This window comes from Coregonus clupeaformis, unplaced genomic scaffold, assembly GCF_020615455.1.
Source record: "Coregonus clupeaformis isolate EN_2021a unplaced genomic scaffold, ASM2061545v1 scaf1395, whole genome shotgun sequence".
Classification (NCBI taxonomy): Eukaryota; Metazoa; Chordata; class Actinopteri; order Salmoniformes; family Salmonidae; genus Coregonus; species Coregonus clupeaformis.
The window spans coordinates 55,224-77,500 of NW_025534849.1; the positions used below are offsets into that span (position 1 = coordinate 55,224).

Consider the following 22,277-nt stretch of genomic DNA (forward strand, 5'->3'; position numbering starts at 1 on the left):
CAATTTGTCTGTCATAGTTGACGTGTACCTATGATGAAAATTACAGGCCTCTCATCTTTTTAAGTGGGAGAACTTGCACAATTGGTGGCTGACTAAATACTTTTTTCCCCCCACTGTATATCTGAAAATATGTGGATTCGTTCATACCTGAGTATAACGGCTTGGATCAGTCAGCATGTTGACACATACCCAAATACTGTATGTAAGCAGGGAAACATCTCATCCCAGATGTCTCCCAGGACTCGTACAGCAGCAGGGAGATGCAGGGAAACATCTCATCCCAGATGTCTCCCAGGACTCGTACAGTAGCAGGAGATGCAGGGAAACATCTCATCCCAGATATCTCCCAGGACTCGTACAGTAGCAGGAGATGCAGGGAAACATCTCATCCCAGATATCTCCCAGGACTCGTACAGCAGCGGAGATGCAGGGAAACATCTCATCCCAGATATCTCCCAGGACTCGTACAGCAGCAGGGAGATGCAGGAAATATCTCATCCCAGATATCTCCCAGGACTCGTACAGTAGCAGGAGATGCAGGGAAACATCTCATCCCAGATATCTCCCAGGACTCGTACAGCAGCAGGGGAGATGCGGGAAACATCTCATCCCAGATGTCTCCCAGGACTGCGTACAGCAGCAGGGAGATTTTGAGGTCTGGATTGGATGCATGTAGAAACTGTCCCATTACAGAGAATATCCTAGCTCCATATGAAATGAAGGACATGCATATCTGGAGCACGTCTCTACTTATATCTAATGAAAGATTGACCATTTTGGCCCAGTGCTGCAGCTACCTCTTGGTGCTGGGCTGTGTGTCTCTCTCGGGTACTCTGCCCAGTGCTGCAGCTACCTCCCTTGGTGCTGGGCTGTGTGTTCTCTCGGGTACTCTGCCCAGTGCTGCAGCTACCTCCTCTTGGTGCTGGGCGTTGTGTTCTCTCGGGTACTCTGCCCAGTGCTGCAGCTACCTCCTTGGTGCTGGGCTGTGTGTTCTCTCGGGTACTCTGCCCAGTGCTGCAGCTACCTCCTTGGTGCTGGGCTGTGTTCTCTCAGGTACTCTGCCCAGTGCTGCAGCTACCTCCTGGTGCTGGGCTGTGTGTTCTCTCAGGTACTCTGCCCAGTGCTGCAGCTACCTCCTTGGTGCTGGGCCGTGTGTTCTCTCGGGTACTCTGCCCAGTGCTGCAGCCACCTCCCTTGGTGCTGGGCTGTGTGTTCTCTCGGGTACTCTGCCCAGTGCTGCAGCTACCTCCTTGGTGCTGGGCTGTGTGTTCTCTCGGGTACTCTGCCCCAGTGCTGCAGCTACCTCCTTGGTGCTGGGCTGTGTGTTCTCTCGGGTACTCTGCCCAGTGCTGCAGCTACCTCCTTTGGTGCTGGGCTGTGTGTTCTCTCGGGTACTCTGCCCAGTGCCGCAGCTACCTCCTTGGTGCTGGGCTGTGTGTTCTCTCGGGTACTCTGGCCAGTGCTGCAGCTACCTCCTTGGTGCTGGGCTGTGTGTTCTCTCGGTACTCTGCCCAGTGCCTGCAGCTACCTCCTTGGTGCTGGGCTGGTGTTCTCTCTGGGTACTCTGCCCAGTGCGCAGCTACCTCCTTGGTGCTGGGCTGTGTGTTCTCTCAGGTACTCTGGCCAGTGCTGCAGCTACCTTCCTTGGTGCTGGGCTGTGTGTCTCTCGGTACTCTGCCCAGTGCTGCAGCTACCTCCTTGGTGCTGGGCTGTGTGTTCTCTCGGTACTCTGCCCAGTGCTGCAGCTACCTCCTTGGTGCTACTGTTTGTTTTCTCTCTGGTACTCTGCCCAGTGCTGCAGCTACCTCCTTGGTGCTGGGCTGTGTGTTCCCTCGGGTACTCTGCCCAGTGCTGCAGCTACCTCCTTGGTGCTGGGCTGTGTGTGTTCTCTCGGTACTCTGGCCAGTGCTGCAGCTACCTCCTTGGTGCTGGGCTGTTGTGTTCTCTCAGGTACTCTGCCCAGTGCTGCAGCTACCTCCTTGGTGCTGGGCTGTGTGTTCTCTCGGGCAGCTCTGCCCAGTGCTGCAGCTACCTCCTTGGTGCTGGGCTGTGTGTTCTCTCGGGTACTCTGCCCAGTGCCGCAGCTACCTCCTTGGTGCTGGGCTGTGTGTTCTCTCTGGTACTCTGCCCAGTGCTGCAGCCTACCTCCTTGGTGCTGGGCTGTGTGTTCTCTCGGGTACTCTGCCCAGTGCTGCAGCTACCTCCTCTGGTGCTGGGCTGTGTGTTCTCTCGAGTACTCTGGCCAGTGCTGCAGCTACCTCCTTGGTGCTGGGCTGTGTGTTCTCTCAGGTACTCTGCCCAGTGCTGCAGCTACCTCCTTGGTGCTGGGCTGTGTGTTCTCTCAGGTACTCTGCCCAGTGCTGCAGCTACCTCCTTGGTGCTGGGCTGTGTGTTCTCTCGGGTACTCTGCCCAGTGCTGCAGCTACCTCCCTTGGTGCTGGGCTGTGTGTTCTCTCGGGTACTCTGGCCAGTGCTGCAGCTACCTCCTTGGTGCTGGGGCTGTGTTTCTCTCGGGTACTCTGCCCAGTGCTGCAGCTACCTCCTTGGTGCTGGGCTGTGTGTTCTCTCAGGTACTCTGCCCAGTGCTGCAGCTACCTCCTTGGTGCTGGGCTGTGTGTTCTCTCAGGTACTCTGCCCAGGGCTGCAGCTGAGTGAAGTCGCAGCAACACTGCCTGGCTGGGGGCTGTGTGCACTGAGTGAAGTGCTGAGTGAAACATTCATTTTTAAAAGCGCTATGCACAGACATAAAAGTTAGTCTAATTTACTTGAAATTAAAGTCTACTGAAGTGAGACTTTGTCCTTGTGTTTCTTGGCTATTTACATTGTTCTGTTACCAAGCTAGGTTGTTTTTCAATGTTTTGAGTTTCAACTGCCAGGGAAGAGAAGACGACACCGCTACTGGTCAGACTCCATCTCACAGGCGCAAACATGACGAGTCGTTACCACGGTAATCTCCCGCCCTTAAAGGGGAAGCTGAATATTTTTGTCTCATCTGTGATATTTTGGTTAAAAGACTCAGGTCACAAAAAATGAAATGAAATTAAACAATATACCACATTACTTTTTACTAGTAATACATTTATTGTTAAAGAAACATTACAAAGCATGATCACATTACAAATCTGCCACAGTGGCTGGTGGACCAAAAAGTTAGTTTCAGGCCCTGATTACAGATCATCACATTAGATAACTCTACAGTTAACCCTACCCCTCTTCATCCACTGGCTGTATCATCACATTAGATAACTCTACAGTTAACCCCACCCCTCTTCATCCACTGGCTGTATCATCACATTAGATAACTCTACAGTTAACCCTACCCCTCTTCATCCACTGGCTGTATCATCACATTAGATAACTCTACAGTTAACCCCACCCCTCTTCATCCACTGGCTGTATCATCACATTAGATAACTCTACAGTTAACCCTACCCCTCTTCATCCACTGGCTGTATCATCACATTAGATAACTCTACAGTTAACCCTACCCCTCTTCATCCACTGGCTGTATCATCACATTAGATAACTCTACAGTTAACCCTACCCCTCTTCATCCACTGGCTGTATCATCACATTAGATAACTCTACAGTTAATCCTAACCCTCTTCATCCACTGGCTGTATCATCACATTAGATAACTCTACAGTTAACCCTACCCCTCTTCATCCACTGGCTGTATCATCACATTAGATAACTCTACAGTTAACCCTACCCCCTCTTCATCCACTGGCTGTATCGTCACATTAGATAACTCTACAGTTAATCCTAACCTCTTCATCCACTGGCTGTATCATCACATTAGATAACTCTACAGTTAACCCTACCCCTCTTCATCCACTGGCTAACTATCATCATTAGATAACTCTACAGTTAACCCTAACCCTCTTCATCCACTGGCTGTATCATCACATTAGATAACTCTACAGTTAACCCCTACCCCTCTTCATCCACTGGCTGTATCATCACATTAGATAACTCTACAGTTAACCCTACCCCTCTTCATCCACTGGCTGTATCATCACATTAGATAACTCTACAGTTAACCCTACCCCTCTTCATCCACTGGCTGTATCATCACATTAGATAACTCTACAAAGTTAACCTACCCTCTTCATCCACTGGCTGTATCATCACATTAGATAACTCTACAGTTAACCCTACCCCTCTTCATCCACTGGCTGTATCATCACATTAGATAACTCTACAGTTAACCCTACCCCTCTTCATCCACTGGCTGTATCATCACATTAGATAACTCTACAGTTAACCCCTACCCCTCTTCATCCACTGGCTGTATCATCACATTAGATAACTCTACAGTTAACCCTACCCCTCTTCATCCACTGGCTGTAGCATCACATTAGATAACTCTACAGTTAACCCCACCCCTCTTCATCCACTGGCTGTATCATCACATATCATCACATTAGATAACTCCACAGTGGAAAAACAAACTTTATAAAAATGATCCCTTTGTCTATTTCCAAGAATTCATCTCAAATGATTTTTATCAAAGATTCAAATATTACAGACTGAAATCCATTAGAGACTGTTCAGAAATTATTTCCATAGAAACTGGTTGAAAAGTGCATCAGTTAGTTAAGACGGTTCCCTATTGGAGTACAGTAAACATCTTCATCATCCCATCACCTTCCTCATCTTCACCATGGTTCCCTGAGTGTGTGTCTGGGAGGAAAGTCATAACACCTTAGAGAAGGTGTGTTTGTGTGTTACACCTTTGAGAAGGCTGTCAGCAGGGGCTCAGCAGCTAGAACTAAGAGAACGCCATACCCAGGATGAGTGAAGTTACACCAACCCTGAGGAGGAGAGAGGAGGGGTTATTTAAGCAATAAGGCCGAGGGGTGGGTATAATGGCTAAGGGCTGTTCTTAGACTGAGCCCTTAGCCGTGGGTGGATATGGGCCATTAGTCTCTAACATGTTTCTATAGGTCTCTCTAACATGTTTCTATAGGTCTACTCTAACATGTTTCTATAGGTCTCTCTAACATGTTTCTAGGTCTCTCTAACATGTTTCTATAGGTCTCTCTAACATGTTTCTATAGGTCTCTCTAACATGTTTATATAGGTCTCTGGCATGTTTCTATAGGTCTCTAACATGTTTCTATAGGTCTCTCTAACATGTTTCTATGGGTCTCTACACATGTCTCTATAGGTCTCAACATGTTTCTATAGGTCTCTAACATGTTTCATAGGTCTCTAACAGTGTTTCATAGGTCTCTAAAAAATTTCTACAGGTCCTCTCTAACATGTTTCTATAGGTCTCTCTAACAGTGTTTCTATAGGTCTCTCTAACATGTTTCTATAGGTCTCTAACATGTTTCTATAGGTCTCTAACATGTTTCTATAGGTATCTCTAACATGTTTCTATAGGTCTCTCTAACATGTTTCTATAGGTCTCAAAAAATTTTCTATAGGTCTCTCTAACATGTTTCTATAGGTCTCTCTAACATGTTTCTATAGGTCTCTAACATGTTTCTATAGGTCTCTAACATGTTTCTATAGGTATCTCTAACATGTTTCTATAGGTCTCTCTAACATGTTTCTATGGGTCTCTCTGAACATGTTTCTAGGTCTCCTAACATGTTTCTATAGGTCTCTAACATGTTTCTATAGGTCTCTCTAACATGTTTCTCATAGGTTCTCTCTAACATGTTTCTATAGGTCTCTCTAACATGTTTCTATAGGTCTCTCTAACATGTTTCTATAGGTCTCTCTAACATGTTTCATAGGTCTCTCTAACATGTTTCTATAGGTCTCTCTAACATGTTTCTATAGGTCTCTAACATGTTTCCATAGGTCTCTCTAACATGTTTTCGAGTAGGTCTCTCTAACATGTTTCTATAGGTCTCTCCTAACATGTTTCTATGGGTCTCTCTAACTCATGTTTCTATAGGTCTCTCTAACATGTTTCTATAGGTCTCTCTAACATGTTTCTATAGGTCTCTCTAACATGTTTCTGTGGGTCTCTAACATGTTTCTATAGGTCTCTCTAACACATGTTTATATAGGTCTCTCTAACATGTTTTCTGGGTCTCTAACATTGTTTCTATAGGTCTCTCTAACATGTTTCTATACGGTCTCTCTAACATGTTTCTATAGGTCTCTCTAACATGTTTCTATAGGTCTCTCTAACATGTTTATATAGGTCTCTCTAACATGTTTCTATAGGTCTCTAACATGTTTCTATAGGTCTCTAACATGTTTCTATAGGTGGTCTCTAACATGTTTCCATAGGTCTCTCTAACATGTTTCTATAGGTCTCTCTAACATGTTTCTGTAGGTCTCTCTAACATGTTTCTATAGGTCTCTCTAACATGTTTCTATGGTTCTCTAACATGTTTCCATAGGTCTCTCTAACATGTTTCTATAGGTCTCTCTAACATGTTTCCATAGGTCTCTCTAATATGTTTCTATGGGTCCTCTAACATGTTTCTTAGGTCTCTCTAACCATGTTTCTATAGGGTCTCTCTAACATGTTTCTATAGGTCTCTCTAACATGTTTCCATAGGGTCTCTCTAACATGTTTCTATAGTCTCTCTAACATGTTCCAGGTCTCTAACATGTTTCTATAGGTCTCTTAACATGTTTCTATAGGTCTCTCTAACATGTTTCTATAGGTCTCTCCTAACATGTTTCTATAGGTCTCTCTAACATGTTTCTATAGGTCTCTCTAACATGTTTCTATAGGTCTCTTTAACATGTTTGCTAGGGTCTCTCTAAATGTTTCTATAGTCTCTCTAACATGTTTCCATAGGTCTCTCTAACATGTTTCTATAGGTCTCTCTAACATGTTTCTATAGGTCTCTCTAACATGTTTATATAGGTCTCTAACATGTTTCTATAGGTCTCTAACATGTTTTCTATAGGTCTCTCTAACATGTTTCTATAGGTCTCTCTAACATGTTTCTATAGGTCTCTAACATGTTTCTATAGGTATCTCTAACATGTTTCTATAGGTATCTCTAACATGTTTCTATAGGTCTCTAACATGTCTCTATAGGTCTCTAACATGTTTCTATAGGTCTCTAACATGTTTCTATAGGTATCTCTAACATGTTTCTATAGGTCTCTAAAAAATTTCTATAGGTCTCTCTAACATGTTTCTATAGGTCTCTCTAACATGTTTCTATAGGTCTCTAACATGTTTCTATAGGTCTCTAACATGTTTCTATAGGTATCTCTAACATGTTTCTATAGGTCTCTCTAACATGTTTCTATAGGTCTCTAAAAATTTTCTATAGGTCTCTCTAACATGTTTCTATAGGTCTCTCTAACATGTTTCTATAGGTCTCTAACATGTTTCTATAGGTCTCTAACATGTTTCTATAGGTATCTCTAACATGTTTCTATAGGTCTCTCTAACATGTTTCTATAGGTCTCTCTAACATGTTTCTATAGGTCTCTAACATGTTTCTATAGGTCTCTAACATGTTTCTATAGGTCTCTAACATGTTTCCATAGGTCTCTCTAACATGTTTCTATAGGTCTCTCTAACATGTTTCTATGAGTCTCTCTAACATGTTTCAGGTCTCTCTAACATGTTTCCTATTAGGTCTCTCTAACATGTTTCTATAGGTCTCTCTAACATGTTTCTATAGAGTCTCTCTAACATGTTTCTATAGGTCTCTCAACATGTTTCTATAGGTCTCTCTAACATGTTTCTATAGGTCTCTCTAACATGTTTCTATAGGTCTCTCTAACATGTTTCTATAAGTCTCTCTAACATGTTTCTATAGGTCTCTCTAACATGTTTCATAGGTCTCTCTAACATGTTTCTATAGGTCTCTCTAACATGTTTCTATAGGTCTCTCTAACATGTTTCTATAGGTCTCTCTAACATGTTTCTATAGGTCTCTCTAACATGTTTCTATAGGTCTCTCAACATGTTTCTATAGGTCTCTCTAACATGTTTCCATAGGTCTCTCTAACATGTTTCTATAGGTTCTCTCTAACATGTTTCTATAGAGTCTCTCTAACATGTTTCTATAGGTCTCTCTAACATGTTTCTATAGGTCTCTCTAACATGTTTCCATGGGGTCTCTCTAACATGTTTCTATAGGTCTCTCTAACATGTTTCCATAGGTCTCTCTAACATGTTTCTATAGGTCTCTCTAACATGTTTCCATAGGTCTCTCTAACATGTTTCTATAGGTCTCTAACATGTTCTATAGGTCTCTCTAACATGTTTCTATAGGTCTCTCTCTAACATGTTTCTATAGGTCTCTCTAACATGTTTCTATAGGTCTCTCTAACATGTTTCTATAGGTCTCTCTAACATGTTTCTATAGGTCTCTTTAAAATGTTTCTATATGTTTGCTTTAACCCTTTGATGCGTACCAACAAACGGGTGTGATCGTTCTATAGTGGTCCCTGCAGAGTAAGCTCAAACCGGTGTGATTAGAACGCTTATTTAGAACGTCCAGTTTCTATTGACTGAACAGTCAGCGTTTGAGCTGGCAACAGTTTTTTCCACAGAAACATTTTGCACAAACAGTCCTTACAACGTTATGTCCTGAATGTGACCAGTTTATTTTTGGATGCAATGTTCAGACATTCACAGAAGTGGCGACAGCATAACTCAATCATCCGAACCGGGAAAATGTAGGCTACATTAGTCCTAGCGCAAACTGAGGAAAGATTAACCTAACACAAGCGGTCATATTTAGTTAGGTCATATTTAGTTAACTCTCGGCTGACAGAAACCATAATATGAATTAGTTAATAGAAATTACTATTTACAATTCATCACATCACGGTGGGCTCTACCATTGATTGAAATAATTGGGTAGTTTTGTGCAAGCGCCATGTTTTGTTTTTGGGGTCAACCAAAGATATTAAGAGAGACAAGATGAGTTTGGTCTGTTTGCAGTTTGCATGTTGACGGGGGTGTGTCGTCTACCATCATTCACTTCAAAGAAGAGTGAACCATCCCTCAACTCAATTTCTGTTATAACATCTTTGGTCCGACAGGCGTTTTTGACACCCAGAATGCATTGTATAATTCAGGAATTGCATGATTTGTCACCAGTACTAGGGGCGGCAGGTAGCTTAGTGGTTAAGAGCGTTGTGCCTGTAACCGGATCGCTGGTTCTAATCCCGAGCGACTAGGTGAAAAATCTGTCTGTGCCCTTGAGCAAGGCACTTAACCCTAATTGCTCCTGTAAGTAGCTCTGGATAAGAGCGTCTCTAAATGAGACTAAAATGTAAACGTAAATGTAAAAAACGTGAATAAAACAGTAAATACATGATGCTCCATGCACATACGCTACGCTACAGTAGAAACTTTGATTGGGCGCATTAACGTCCCAAAGTTATTATCTATAAGGAAAACAACAAAAGGCAAAGCAGCGTCGGACAGAAAACGTGTCGGTGGGGGAAAGAGTTTGTGCTCGACAGCTCTTGAAACACAAAAAGCTGGAAATCACAAGGAATGGGTTAGGGTTAGAGGGAGCTGGTTTTCCAACCCTCTGCATCTTTATAACGGACGATACACACATACCCTCTAACCCTAACCCTAACCCCAACCCTCTGGGTCTTTATAACGGACGATACACACATACCCTCTAACCCTAACCCTAACCCCAACCCTCTGGGTCTTTATAACGGACGATACACACATACCCTCTAACCCTAACCCTAACCCCAACCCTCTGGGTCTTTATAACGGACGATACACACATACCCTCTAACCCTAACCCTAACCCCAACCCTCTGCATCTTTATAACGAGCCGAATACACACATACCCTCTAACCCTAACCCCAACCCTCTGCATCTTTATAACGGACGATACACACCTCTACCTAACTCTAACCCTAACCCCAACCCTCTGGGTCTTTCTTAGCAGACTGAACACACATACCCTCTAACCCCTAACTCCCTAACCCCAACCTCTGCATCTTTATAACGGACGATACACACATACCCTCTAACCCTAACCCTAACCCCAACCCTCTGCATCTTCCTATGGATAATACACATACCCAACTCTAACCCCTAACCTCTCGTCTTTATAAGACATACACATACCCTCCCCTAACTACCCCAACCCTCTGCATCTTTATAGCGGACGTACACACATACCCTCTAACTCTAACCCCTAACCCTCTGCGTCTCTTATAACAGACGATACACACACCCTCTAACCCCTAACCCTAACCCTCTGCGTCTTTATAACGGACCGATACACATACACCTCTAACCCCTAACCCTCTGAGTCTTTATAACAGACATACACACAACCCTCTAACCCTAACCCTAACCCCAACCCTCTGGGTCTTTATAACAGACGATACACATACCCTCTAACTCCTAACCTAACCCCAACCCTCTGCATCTTTATAACGGACGATACACACATACCCTCTAACCCTAACCCTAACCCTAACCCCAACCCTCTGCATCTTTATAACGGACGATACACACATACCCTCTAAACCCTAACCCTAACCTCTTCGTCTTTCCTAGTGGACGTATACACATACCCTCTAACCTAACCCCTAACCCCAACTTCCTCTGGGTCTTTATAACAGACGATAACACATACCCTCCAACCCTAACCCTAACTCCTAACCCCAACCCTCTGGGTCTTTATAACGGACGATACACACATACCCTCTAACCCTAACCCTAACCCTCTGCATCTTTATAACGGACGATACACACATACCCTCTAACCCTAACCCTAACCCTCTGGGTCTTTATAACGGACGATACACACATACCCTCTAACCCTAACCCCAACCCTCTGGGTCTTTATAACAGACGATACACACATACCCTCTAACCCTAACCCTAACCCCAACCCTCTGGGTCTTTATAACAGACGATACACACATACCCTCTAACCCTAACCCTAACCCTCTGGGTCTTTATAACAGACGATACACACACTACCCTCTAACTCTAACCCTAACCCTCTGGGTCTTTATAACGGACAGATACACATACGCTCTAACCTAACCCAACCCCAGCCCTCTGGGTCTTTATAACGGACGGTACACACATGCCCTCTAACCCTAACTACCTAACCCTAACCCTCTGGGTCTTTATAACGGACGATACACACACCTCTAACCTAACCCCAACCCTCTGCATCTTTGCTACAACCCGATACACACATACCCTCTAACCCTAACCCTAACCTAACCCTAACCCTCTGGGTCTTTATAACAGACGATACACACATACCCTCTAACCCTAACCCTAACCCTAACCCTCTGGGTCTTTATAACAGACGATACACACATACCCTCTAACCCTAACCCTAACCCCAACCCTCTGGGTCTTTATAACGGACGATACACACATACCCTCTAACCTAACTCCACCCTAACCTCTGCGTCTTTATAACGGACGATACACACATACCCTCTAACCCTAACCCTAACCCCAACCCTCTGGGTCTTTATAACGGACGATACACACATACCCTCTAACCCTAACCCCCCTAACCCCAACCCTCTGGGTCTTTATAACGGACGATACACACATACCCTCTAACCCTAACCCTAACCCCAACCCTCTGGGTCTTTATAACAGACGATACACACATACCCTCTAACCCTAACCCTAACCCTAACCCCAACCCTCTGGGTCTTTATAACGGACGATACACACATACCCTCTAACCCTAACCCTAACCCTAACCCCAACCCTCTGCGTCTTTATAACGGACGATACACACATACCCTCTTGCTCCTAATGTTCCCCTCTTCCCCTTTCCAAACGAAACACTGGGGAGGGGCTATCATCCAACTGAGAAGTTTGTCTGGTTCAGCAAAGCCTCAAACATAAATTGTCCGCAACAGTGAAATGGGCTCCTTCTATGTGAATGAATGAGGAGGCGGAACACAACTCAATTCAAACAGTTGTTAGAAAACAAGTTGAAATATAGCCTATAGATAATTAGCAGGCAGCGTGTCTTGGTTCGAGGGCAGCGCGGGTTAACCCTCCTGTAAATGTCTTGGTTCGAGGGCAGCGTGGGTTAACCCTCCTTACAATGTGCTTGGTTCGAGGCGCGGGGGTTTCCCTCCTGTAAATGTCTTGGTTCGAGGGCAGTGGCAGGTTAACCCTCCCGTAAAGCGTCTTGGTTCGAGGCAAGCCGGATTTAACCCTCCTGTAAATGTCTTGGTTCGAGGGCAGCGCGGGCTAACCCTCCTGTAAATGTCTTGTTACAGCGGCTTGGGTTAACCCTCCTGTAAATGTCTTGGTTCGAGGGCAGCGCGGGTTAACCCTCCTGTAAATGTCTTGGTTCGAGGGCAGCGCGGGTTAACCCTCCTGTAAATGTCTTGGTTCGAGGGCAGCGCGGGTTAACCCTCCTGTAAATGTCTTGGTTCGAGGGGCAGGGCTTGGGTTAACCCTCCCTGCTAAATGTCTTGGTTCGAGGGAGCGGCGGGTTTAACCCTCCTGTAAATGTCTTGGTTCGAGGGCAGGCGGTTCCCTCCTGTAAATGTCTTGGTTCGGGGGCAGCGGGTTTCCCTCTGTAAATGTCTTGGTTCGGGGCAGCGGGTTAACCCTCCCGTAAATGTCTTGGTTGACAGCCGGGCTAACCCTCCTGTAAATGTCTTGGTTCGAGACATGCGCAGCCTAACCCTCCTGTACCAAATGTCTTGGTTGAGGGCAGCGCGGGTTAGCCCTCCCTGTAAATATCTTGGATTAGGAGCAGCGCAGTTTAACCCTCCTGTTGAGTAACAATCACATTTTGGAACAGCGGGTGCATTCTGACATCACACTCATACAAAATCTCATGCTGGGCGGCCGTTAGAGATATTTGAAACTCACCAGCGTGAAAAAAAGTTAATATGTTTCTATAGGTTGCTTTGGTAATATAATATATATATATATATATATATATATATATATATATATATATATATATATATATATATATATATATATATATATATATATAGTAACACTTTCCATGGCAAAAAATATGTTTTAATAGAATGGTCACCTACCTTAGCCTCCTTAAAAACCCACGACTCCCAAAGTGCTGCAATCAGACCAGGACCCTACACACACACAGTTAATATAGTACTGCTGTATTAATATAGTACTGTAGTATTATTATAGTACTACCGTAGTACTGCTGTAGTATCAATATAGTACTGCTGTATTAATATAGTGCTGTAGTATTATTATAGTACTACCGTAGTACTGCTGTAGTATCAATATAGTACTGCTGCAGTATTAATATAGTACTGATGTATTATTAATATATTACTGCTGTAGAATCAATATAGTACTGCTGTAGTATCAATATAGTACTGATGCAGTATTAATATAGTACTGATGTAGTATTAATATAGTACTGCTGTAGAATCAATATAGTACTGATATAGTATTAATACTCACAGTGGTTATTATGGGGAAACTGACCACAGCACTCAGGTAGGTGTTGGCCAGAAACCAGCAGCAGGTAGCAACACCCCACATCACCCCAGAGACGAAGCCTGGAAGAACAGACAGACAGACAGACACAGTGTAAATAACCCTACAACCTAACCAGGCAGTATAGATCAAGTCTGGGAGTGGATGTGTGTGTCTGTACCAGGTAGTATAACTCCAGGGTAGACTCTAGGTGTGGTAGTATAACTCCAGGGTAGACTCTAGGTGTGGTAGTATAGCTCCAGGGTAGACTCTAGGTGGTGGTAGTATAACTCCAGGAGTAGACTCTAGGTGTGGTAGTATAACTCCAGGAGTAGACTACTAGGTGTGTACCAGGTAGATAACTCCAGGAGTAGACTCTGGTGTGGTAGTATAACTCAGGGTAGACTCTGTGTGTACCAGGTAGTATAACTCCAGGGGTAGACTCTGGGTGTGGTAGTATACCTCCAGGGTAACTCTAGGGTGTACCAGGTAGTATAACTCCAGGGTGACTCTGGGTGGTGTATAACTCCAGTAGACTCTGGTGTGGTAGTAAACTCCAGAATCTGGGTGTAGTAGTATAACTCAGGTAGACTCTGGGGTGTGGTGTATAACTCTCAGGGTGGACTCTAGGTGTGGTAGTATAACTCAGGACTCTAGGTGTGGTAGTATACTCAGTAGACTCTAGGTGTGGTATATAACTCCAGTAGACTCTGTGTGGTGTATAACTCCAGGAGTAGACTCTAGGTGTTTACCAGGTAGTATAACTCCAGGGTGGACTCTAGAGTGTGGATATAACTCCAGGTAACTCTAGGTGTGGTAGTATAACTCCAGGGTAACTCTGGGTGTGTACCAGGTAGTATAACTCCAGGTAGACTCTAGGTGTGGTAGTATAACTCCAGGGTAGACTCTGGGGTGTGTACCAGGTAGTATAACTCCAGGTAGACTCTAGGTGTGGTAGTATAACTCCAGGGTAGACTCTGGGTGGTAGTATAACTCCAGGGTAGACTCTGGGTGTGTACCAGGTATATAACTCAGGAGTAACTCTGGGTGTTTACCAGGAAGTATAACTCCAGGGTAGACTCTGGGTGTTGTAGTATAACTCCAGGGTGACTCTAGGTGTGTACCAGGTAGTATAACTCCAGGGTAGACTCTAGGTGTGGTAGTATAACTCCAGGGTAGACTCTAGGTGTGGTAGTATAACTCCAGGGTAGACTCTAGGTGTGGTAGTATAACTCCAGGAGTAGACTCTGGGTGTGGTAGTATAACTCCCAGGAGTAGACTCTAGTGTGGTAGTATAACTCCAGGGTAGACTCTAGGTGTGGTAGTATACCTCCAGGGTAGACTCTAGTGTGGTAGTATAACTCAGGAGTAGACTCTAGGTGTGGTATATAACTCCAGGTAACTCTAGGTGTGGTATATAACTCCATAACTCTAGGTGTGTAGTATACCAGAGACTTAGGTGTGGTATATAACTCCAGGCTAGACTCTAGGTGTGGTAGTATAACTCCAGGTAGACTCTGGGTGTGGTAGTATAACTCAGGGTAGACTCTAGTGTGGTAGTATAACTCCAGGGTAGACTCTAGGTGTGGTAGTATAACTCCAGGTAGACTCTAGGTGTGGTAGTATAACTCCAGGTAGACTCTAGGTGTTTTACCAGGTAGTATAGCTCCAGGGTAGATCTCTAGGTGTGGTAGTATAACTCCAGGTAACTCTAGGTGTGGTAGTATAGCTCCAGGGTAGACTCTAGGTGTGGTAGTATAACTCCAGGGTAGACTCTAGGTGTTTACCAGGTAGTATAACTCCAGGTAGACTCTAGGTGTGGTAGTATAACTCCCAGGGTAGACTCTGGTGTGGTAGTATAACTCCAGGGTGGACTCTGGGTGTGGTGTTACTGGAGTAGACTCTAGGGTGTGGTAGTATACTCAGGTAGACTCTAGAGTGTGGTAGTATAACTCCAGGAGTGAGACTCTAGGTGTGGTAGTATAACTCCAGGACCTTGTGGTAGTATAACTCCAGGTGACTCTGGGGTGTGGTAGTATAACTCCAGGAGTAACTCTCAGTGTGGTAGTATAACTCCAGGGTAGACTCTGGTGTGGTAGTTAACTCCAGGGTAGACTCTGTGTGGTAGTATAACTCCAGGGTAACTCTGAGTGTTTGCCAGGTGGTATAACTCCAGGGTAGACTCTAGGGTGTGGTAGTCATAACTCCAGGGTAGACTCTGGGTGTGGTAGTATAACACCAGGGTAACTCTGGTGTGGTAGTATAACTCAGTAGACTCTAGGTGTTTACCAGGTAGTATACTCAGGGTGACTCTAGGGTGTGGTAGTATAACTCCAGGTAGACTCTAGGTGTGGTAGTATAACTCCAGGGTGACTCTGGGTGTGGTAGTATAGCTCCAGGGTAGACTCTAGGTGTGGTATATAACTCCAGGTCGACTCTGGGTGTGGTAGTATAACTCCAGGTAGACTCTGGGTGTGGTAGTATAACTCCAGGAGTAGACTCTAGGTGTGGTAGTATAACTCCAGGGTAGACTCTAGGTGTGGGTATAACTCCAGGGTAGACTCTGGGGTGTTTACCAGGGACTCCAGGGTGGACTCTGGGTGTGGTAGTATAACTCCAGAACTCTAGGTGTGGTAGTATAACACCAGGGTAGACTCAGTGTGGTAGTATAACTCCAGGAGTAACTCTGGGTGTGGTAGTATAACACCAGGGTAATCTCTAGGTGTGGTAGTATAACTCCAGGTAGACTCTAGGTGTTTACCAGGTAGTATAACTCCGAGACTCTAGTGTGGTAGTATAACACCAGAGTAGATCTAGGTGTGGTAGTATAACTCCAGGGTAGACTCTAGGTGTGTACCAGGTAGTATAACTCCAGGAGTAGACTCTAGGTGTGGTAGTATAACACCAGGGTAGACTCTAGGTGTGGTAGTATAACTCCAGGTAGACTCTAGGGTGGTAGATAACTCAGGGTGGTGAGAACCGGGGAACTGGTGTGGTAGTATAACTCCAGTAGACTCTGGGTGTGGTAGTATAACTCCAGGAGTACTCTAGGTGTGGTAGTATAACTCCAGGTAGACTCTAGGGTGTGGTAGTATAACTCAGGTAACTCTAGGTGTGGTAGTATAACTCCAGGGTAGACTCTTGTGGTAGTATAACTCCAGGTAATCTCTGGGTGTGGTAGTATAACTCAGGTAGACTCTAAGTGGTATATAACTCCAGGGTAGACTCTGGGTGTGGTAGTATAACTCCAGGAGTAGACTCTAGGGTGTGTGTATAACTCCAGTAGACTCTAGGTGTGGTAGTATAACTCCAGGTGACTCTAGGTGTGGTAGTATAGCTCCAGGGTAGACTCTGGGTGTGGTAGTATAACTCCAGGGTAGACTCTGAGGTGTTTACCAGGTAGTATAACCAGGGTAGACTCTAGGTGTGGTAGTATAACTCCAGGTAGACTCTAGGGTGTTTTGGGTAGTATAACTCCAGTAGACTCTGAGGTGTGTTGGTAGTATAACTCAGGGTAGACTCTAGGTGTGGTAGTATAACTCCAGGGTAGACTCTGGGTGTGGTAGTATAACTCCAGGGTAGACTCTAAGGTGTTTAGGTAGTATAACTCCAGATAACTCTGGGTGTGTAACTTGTGGTAGTATAACTCCAGGGTAGACTCTAGGTGTGGTGTATAACTCCAGGTAGACTCTAGGTGTGGTAGTATAACTCCAGGTAGACTCTAGGTGTGGTAGTATAACTCCAGGGTAACTCTGGGTGTGGTAGTATAACTCCAGGTAGACTCTGGTGTTTCCAGGTAGTATAACTCAGGTAACTCTAGTGTGGTAGTATAACTCCAGGAGTAGACTCTGGTGTGGTAGTATAACTCCAGGGTAACTCTAGGTGTGGTAGTATAACTCCAGGGTAGACTCTGGGTGTGGTAGTATAACTCCAGGAGTAGACTCTAGGTGTGGTAGTATAACTCCAGGGTAGACTCTAGGTGTGGTATAATCCAGGGTGGACTCTGGTGTGGTAGTATAACTCCAGGTAGACTCTGTGTGGTAGTATAACTCCAGGGTAGACTCTGGGTGTTTCTAGTATAACTCCAGTAGACTCTAGGGTGTGGTGTATAACTCCAGGGTAGACTCTGGGTGTGGTAGTATAGCTCCAGGGTAGACTCTAGGTGTGATCTAGGTGGTAGTATAACTCCAGGGTAACTCTAGGTGTGGTAGTATAACTCAGGTAACTCTAGGTGTGGTAGATAACTCAGGAGTAGACTCTAGGTGTGGTAGTATAACTCCAGGGTAACTCTAGGTGTGGTATATAACTCCAGGGTAGACTCTGGGTGTGGTAGTATAACTCCAGGGTGGGCTCTAGGTGTGGTAGTATAACTCCAGGAGTAGACTCTAGGTGGGTAGTATAACTCCAGGGGTGACTCTAGGTGTGGTAGTATAACTCCAGGGTAGACTCTCGGTGTGGTAGTATAACTCAGGGTAGACTCTAGGTGTGGTAGTATAACTCCAGGGTAGACTCTAGGTGTGGTAGTATAACTCCAGGGTAGACTCTAGGTGTGGTAGTATACCTCCAGGGTAGACTCTGGGTGTGAGTATATCCAGTGACTCAGGTGTGGTAGTATAACTCCAGTAGACTCTAGGTGTGTAGTATACTCCAGGTAGACTCTAGTGTGGTAGTATAACTCCGGGTAGACTCTAGTGGTAGTATAACTCCAGGAGTGACTCTAGGTGTGGTAGTATAACTCTAGGGTGACTCTGGGGTGTGGTAGTATAACTCCAGGGTAGACTCTGGGTGTGGTAGTATAACTCCAGGGTAGACTCTGGGTGTGGTAGTATAACACCAGGGTGACTCTAGGTGTGGTAGTATAACTCCAGGGTGACTCTGGGTGTGGTAGTATAACTCCCGGGTAGACTCTAGGTGTGGTAGATATAACTCCAGGGTAGACTCTAGGTGGCAGTAGTATAACTCCAGGAGTAGACTCTAGGGTGTGGTAGTATAACTCCAGGTAGACTCTAGGTGTTTACCAGGTAGTATAACTCCAGAGTAGACTCTAGGGTGTGGTAGTATAACTCCAGGTAACTCTGGAGTGTGGTAGTATAACTCCAGTAGACTCTAGGGTGTGGTAGTATAACTCCAGGGTAACTCTGGGTGTGGTAGTATAACTCTAGGGTAGACTCTAGGTGTGGTAGTATAACTCCAGGGGTAGACTCTAGTGTGGTAGTATAACTCCAGGGTAGACTCTGGGTGTGGTAGTATAACTCCAGGACAGGTGTATAACTCCAGGTAGACTCTGGGTGTGGTATATAACTCAGTAACTCTGGGGGGTAGTATAACTCCATGACTCTGGGTGTGGTAGTATAACTCCAGGGTAGACTCTGGGGTGTGGTGGTATAACTCAGGGTAGACTCTAGGTGTGGTAGTATAACTCCAGGGGTAGACTCTGGGTGTTTACCGGTGTATTCCAGGTGGACTCTACGGTGTGGTAGTATAACTCCAGGGTAGACTCTAGGTGTGGTAGTATAACTCCAGGGTAGACTCTGGGTGTGGTAGTATAACTCCAGGGTAGACTCTAGGTGTGGTAGTATAACTCCAGGGTAACTCTAGGTGTGGTAGTATAACTCCAGGAGTAGACTCTAGGTGTGGTAGTATACTCCAGGGTAGACTCTAGGTGTGGTAGTATAACTCCGGAGTCTAGGTGTTTACCAGTAGTATAGCTCCAGGAGTAGACTCTAGTGTGGTAGTATAACTCCAGGGGTAGACTCTGGGTGTGGTCGTATAACTCCAGGGTAGACCTGGGTGTGGTAGTATAACTCCAGGGTAGACTCTAGGTGTGGTAGTATAACTCCAGGGTAACTCTGGGTGTGGTAGTATAACTCCAGGTAGACTCTAGGTGTGGTAGTTAACTCAGGAACTCTAGGTGTGGTAGTATAACTCCAGGTAGACTCTAAGTGTTTACAGGTAGTATAACTCCAGGGTAACTCTAGGTGTGGTAGTATAACTCCAGGGGTAGACTCTAGTGTGGTAGTATACTCCAGGGTAGACTCCAGGTGTGGTAGTATAACTCCAGGATAGACTCTGGGTGTGGTAGTATAACTCTAGGTAGACTCTAGGTGTGGTAGTATAACTCCAGGAGTAGACTCTAGGTTGTGGTAGTACTCTGGGTGACTCTAGGTGTGGTAGTATAACTCTGGTAACTCTGGTGTGGTATATACTCCAGGCCTTGTGTGGAGTATAACTCCAGGAGTAGACTGGTGTGGTAGTATAATCCATAGACTTGGTGTGGTAGTATACTCAAGTAGACTCGGTGTGGTAGTATAACTCCAGGGTAGACTCTAGGTGTTTACCAGGTAGTATACTCTAGGTGACTCTAGGTGTGGTAGTATAACTCCAGGTAGACTCTAGGTGTGGTAGTATAACTCTAGGGTAGACTCTGGGTGTGGTAGTATAGGTCCAGGAGTAGACTCTAGGTGTGGTAGTATAACTCCAGGGTAGACTCTAGGTGTTAGTATAGCTCCAGGAGTAGACTCTAGGGTGTGGTAGTATAACTCCAGGGTAGACTCTGGGTGTGGTAGTATAACTCCCAGGAGTAGACTCTAGGTGTGGTAGTATAGCTCCAGGGTAGACTCTAGGTGTGGTAGTATAACTCCAGGTAGACTCTAGGTGTGGTATATAACTCCAGGGTAGACTCTAGGTGTGTATCCCAGGTCGTATAACTCCAGGGTAGACTCTAGGTGTGGTAGTATAACTCCAGGGTAGACTCTAGGTGTGGTAGTATAACTCCAGGGTAACTCTAGGTGTGGTAGTATAACTCCAGGGTAGACTCTAGGTGTGTACCAGGTAGTATAACTCCAGGGTAGACTCTAGGTGTGTACCAGGATATAACTCCAGGGTAGACTCTGGGTGTGGTAGTATAACTCCAGGGTAGACTCTGGGTGTGGTAGTATAACTCCAGGGGTAGACTCTGGGTGTGGTAGTATAACTCCAGTGTAGACTCTGGGTGTGGTTATACTCCAGGGTCTCTAGGTGTGGTAGTATAACTCCCAGGGTAGACTCTAGGGTGTGGTAGTATAACTCCAGGTAGACTCTAGGTGTGGTAGTATAACTCCAGGGTAGACTCTAGGTGTGGTAGTATAACTCCCAGGGTAGACTCTGTGTGGTAGTATAACTCCCGGAGTAGACTCTAGGTGTGGTAGTATAACTCCATAGACTCTAGGTGTGGTAGTATAACTCCAGGAAGACTCTGGGTGTGGTAGTATAACTCCAGGGTAGACTCTAGGATTGTGTACCAGGTAGTATAACTCCAGGGGTAGACTCTGAGGTGTTTACCAGGTAGTATAACTCCAGGGTAGACTCTAGAGTGTGGTAGTATAACTCCCGGGGGTAGGCTCTGAGGTGTTTGCAGGTAGTATAACTCCAGGTAGACTCTAGGTGTGGTAGTATAACTCCAGGAGTAGACTCTAGGGTGTGGTAGTATAACTCCAGGAGTAGACTCTGTGTGTACCAGGTAGTATAGCTCCAGGTAGACTCTGGGTGTGGTGTATACTCCAGGGTAGACCTAGGGTGTACCAGGAGTATAGCTCCAGGTAGACTCTAGGTGTGGTAGTATAGCTCCAGGGTACTCTGAGGTGTTTACCAGGTAGTATAACTCCAGGAGTAGATTCTGTGTGTTGTTCTTCAGTTGCGGCGGCGCAGTAGATCAGAAGTAACAGTACTGGTCAAATATCCCACTGAACTGGGCAAACACATAGTCCAGATCTACAGAAGAGAGAGAGAGAAAATATCAGCCAGGGCTGCTGGGGAGGTCATAGAATCACAACATTGTATTTATGCCATTATGGTAGCACCATGGAGATGTATAGAGATCAAGCGTGTTCGGACCAAATCTGAACCAATCACTTAGATGTCTATGAAAAAGACATCTAGAAAAAAGACTCATTCTTCATCATCCAAGAAAATCCATATTTTAAGCGTCCGGAAAATGCGTCTTTTCACCTTTCTTTCAGAACCTAAATTGAACCTAGCTTCAGCGTCTTGAAAATACATATTTTAGAGCGTCTTTTACAAGTCATTTTGCTTACTGGAACTATTATAGTTTTGTGTTGTCTGGCCCAGAGAGGCAAAACAGCCAGGACCGGCCCTAGCTCGATCAGCTCCCAACCCACCGGAATCCCACCCCAGTTGGAGCGGCCAGGAAGCGGCCCTGGCTCCCGATCTAGCTCCCAGCCCGCGGAATCCCCACCCAGTTGGAGCGGCCAGGACCGGCCCCTCGCTCCATCTAGCTCCCAACCGCCGGAATCCCCACCCAGTTCGAGCGGCCCGGGACCGGCCCTGGCTCGATCAGCTCCCAACCCCTGGAATCCCCACCAGTTGAGCAGCCAGACCGGCCCTGGCTCCGATCTAGCTCCCAACCGCATAGGAATCCCCACCCAGTTGGAGCGCGGACCCGCCCTGGCTCGATCTAGCTCCCAACCCAGGAATCCCCACCCAGTTGGACGGCCAGGGAGCCGGCCCCTGGCTCGATCTGGCTCCCAACCCATAGGAATCCCCACCCAGTTGGAACACCAGGGCCGGCCCTGGCTCGATCTAGCTCCCAACCCGGAATCCCCACCCAGTTGGAACGGCCAGGACCGGCCCTGGCTCCGATCTAGCTCCCAACCCATAGGAATCCCCACCCAGTTGGAACGGCCAGGACCGGCCCTGGCTCCGATCTAGCTCCCAACCCATAGGAATCCCCACCCAGTTGGAACGGCCAGGACCGGCCCTGGCTCCGATCTAGCTCCCAACCCATAGAATCCCACCCAGTTGAACAGCCAGGACCGGCCCTGGCTCGATCTAGCTCCCCAACCCATAGGAATCCTCACTCATCCATGTCGCATGAGCTCTACTTCT

At 45.8% G+C, this 22,277-nt stretch overlaps 1 protein-coding gene across 1 annotated transcript in view; it reads right to left on the reverse strand.

The window, feature by feature from the left end:
• Positions 1-4,638: 4,638 nt before the first annotated feature.
• LOC123486977 (transmembrane protein 144-like) overlaps positions 4,639-22,277 on the reverse strand; it is a 31,294-nt gene continuing 13,655 nt past the window's right edge. The window contains exons 9-12 of the mRNA XM_045218137.1: positions 14,519-14,546; positions 13,380-13,477; positions 12,983-13,036; positions 4,639-4,686 (exon numbers count right to left, since the gene is read on the reverse strand). Coding sequence (XP_045074072.1) covers positions 4,639-4,686; positions 12,983-13,036; positions 13,380-13,477; positions 14,519-14,546 — 228 coding nt within the window. The remainder of the gene's footprint in view (positions 4,687-12,982; positions 13,037-13,379; positions 13,478-14,518; positions 14,547-22,277) is intronic.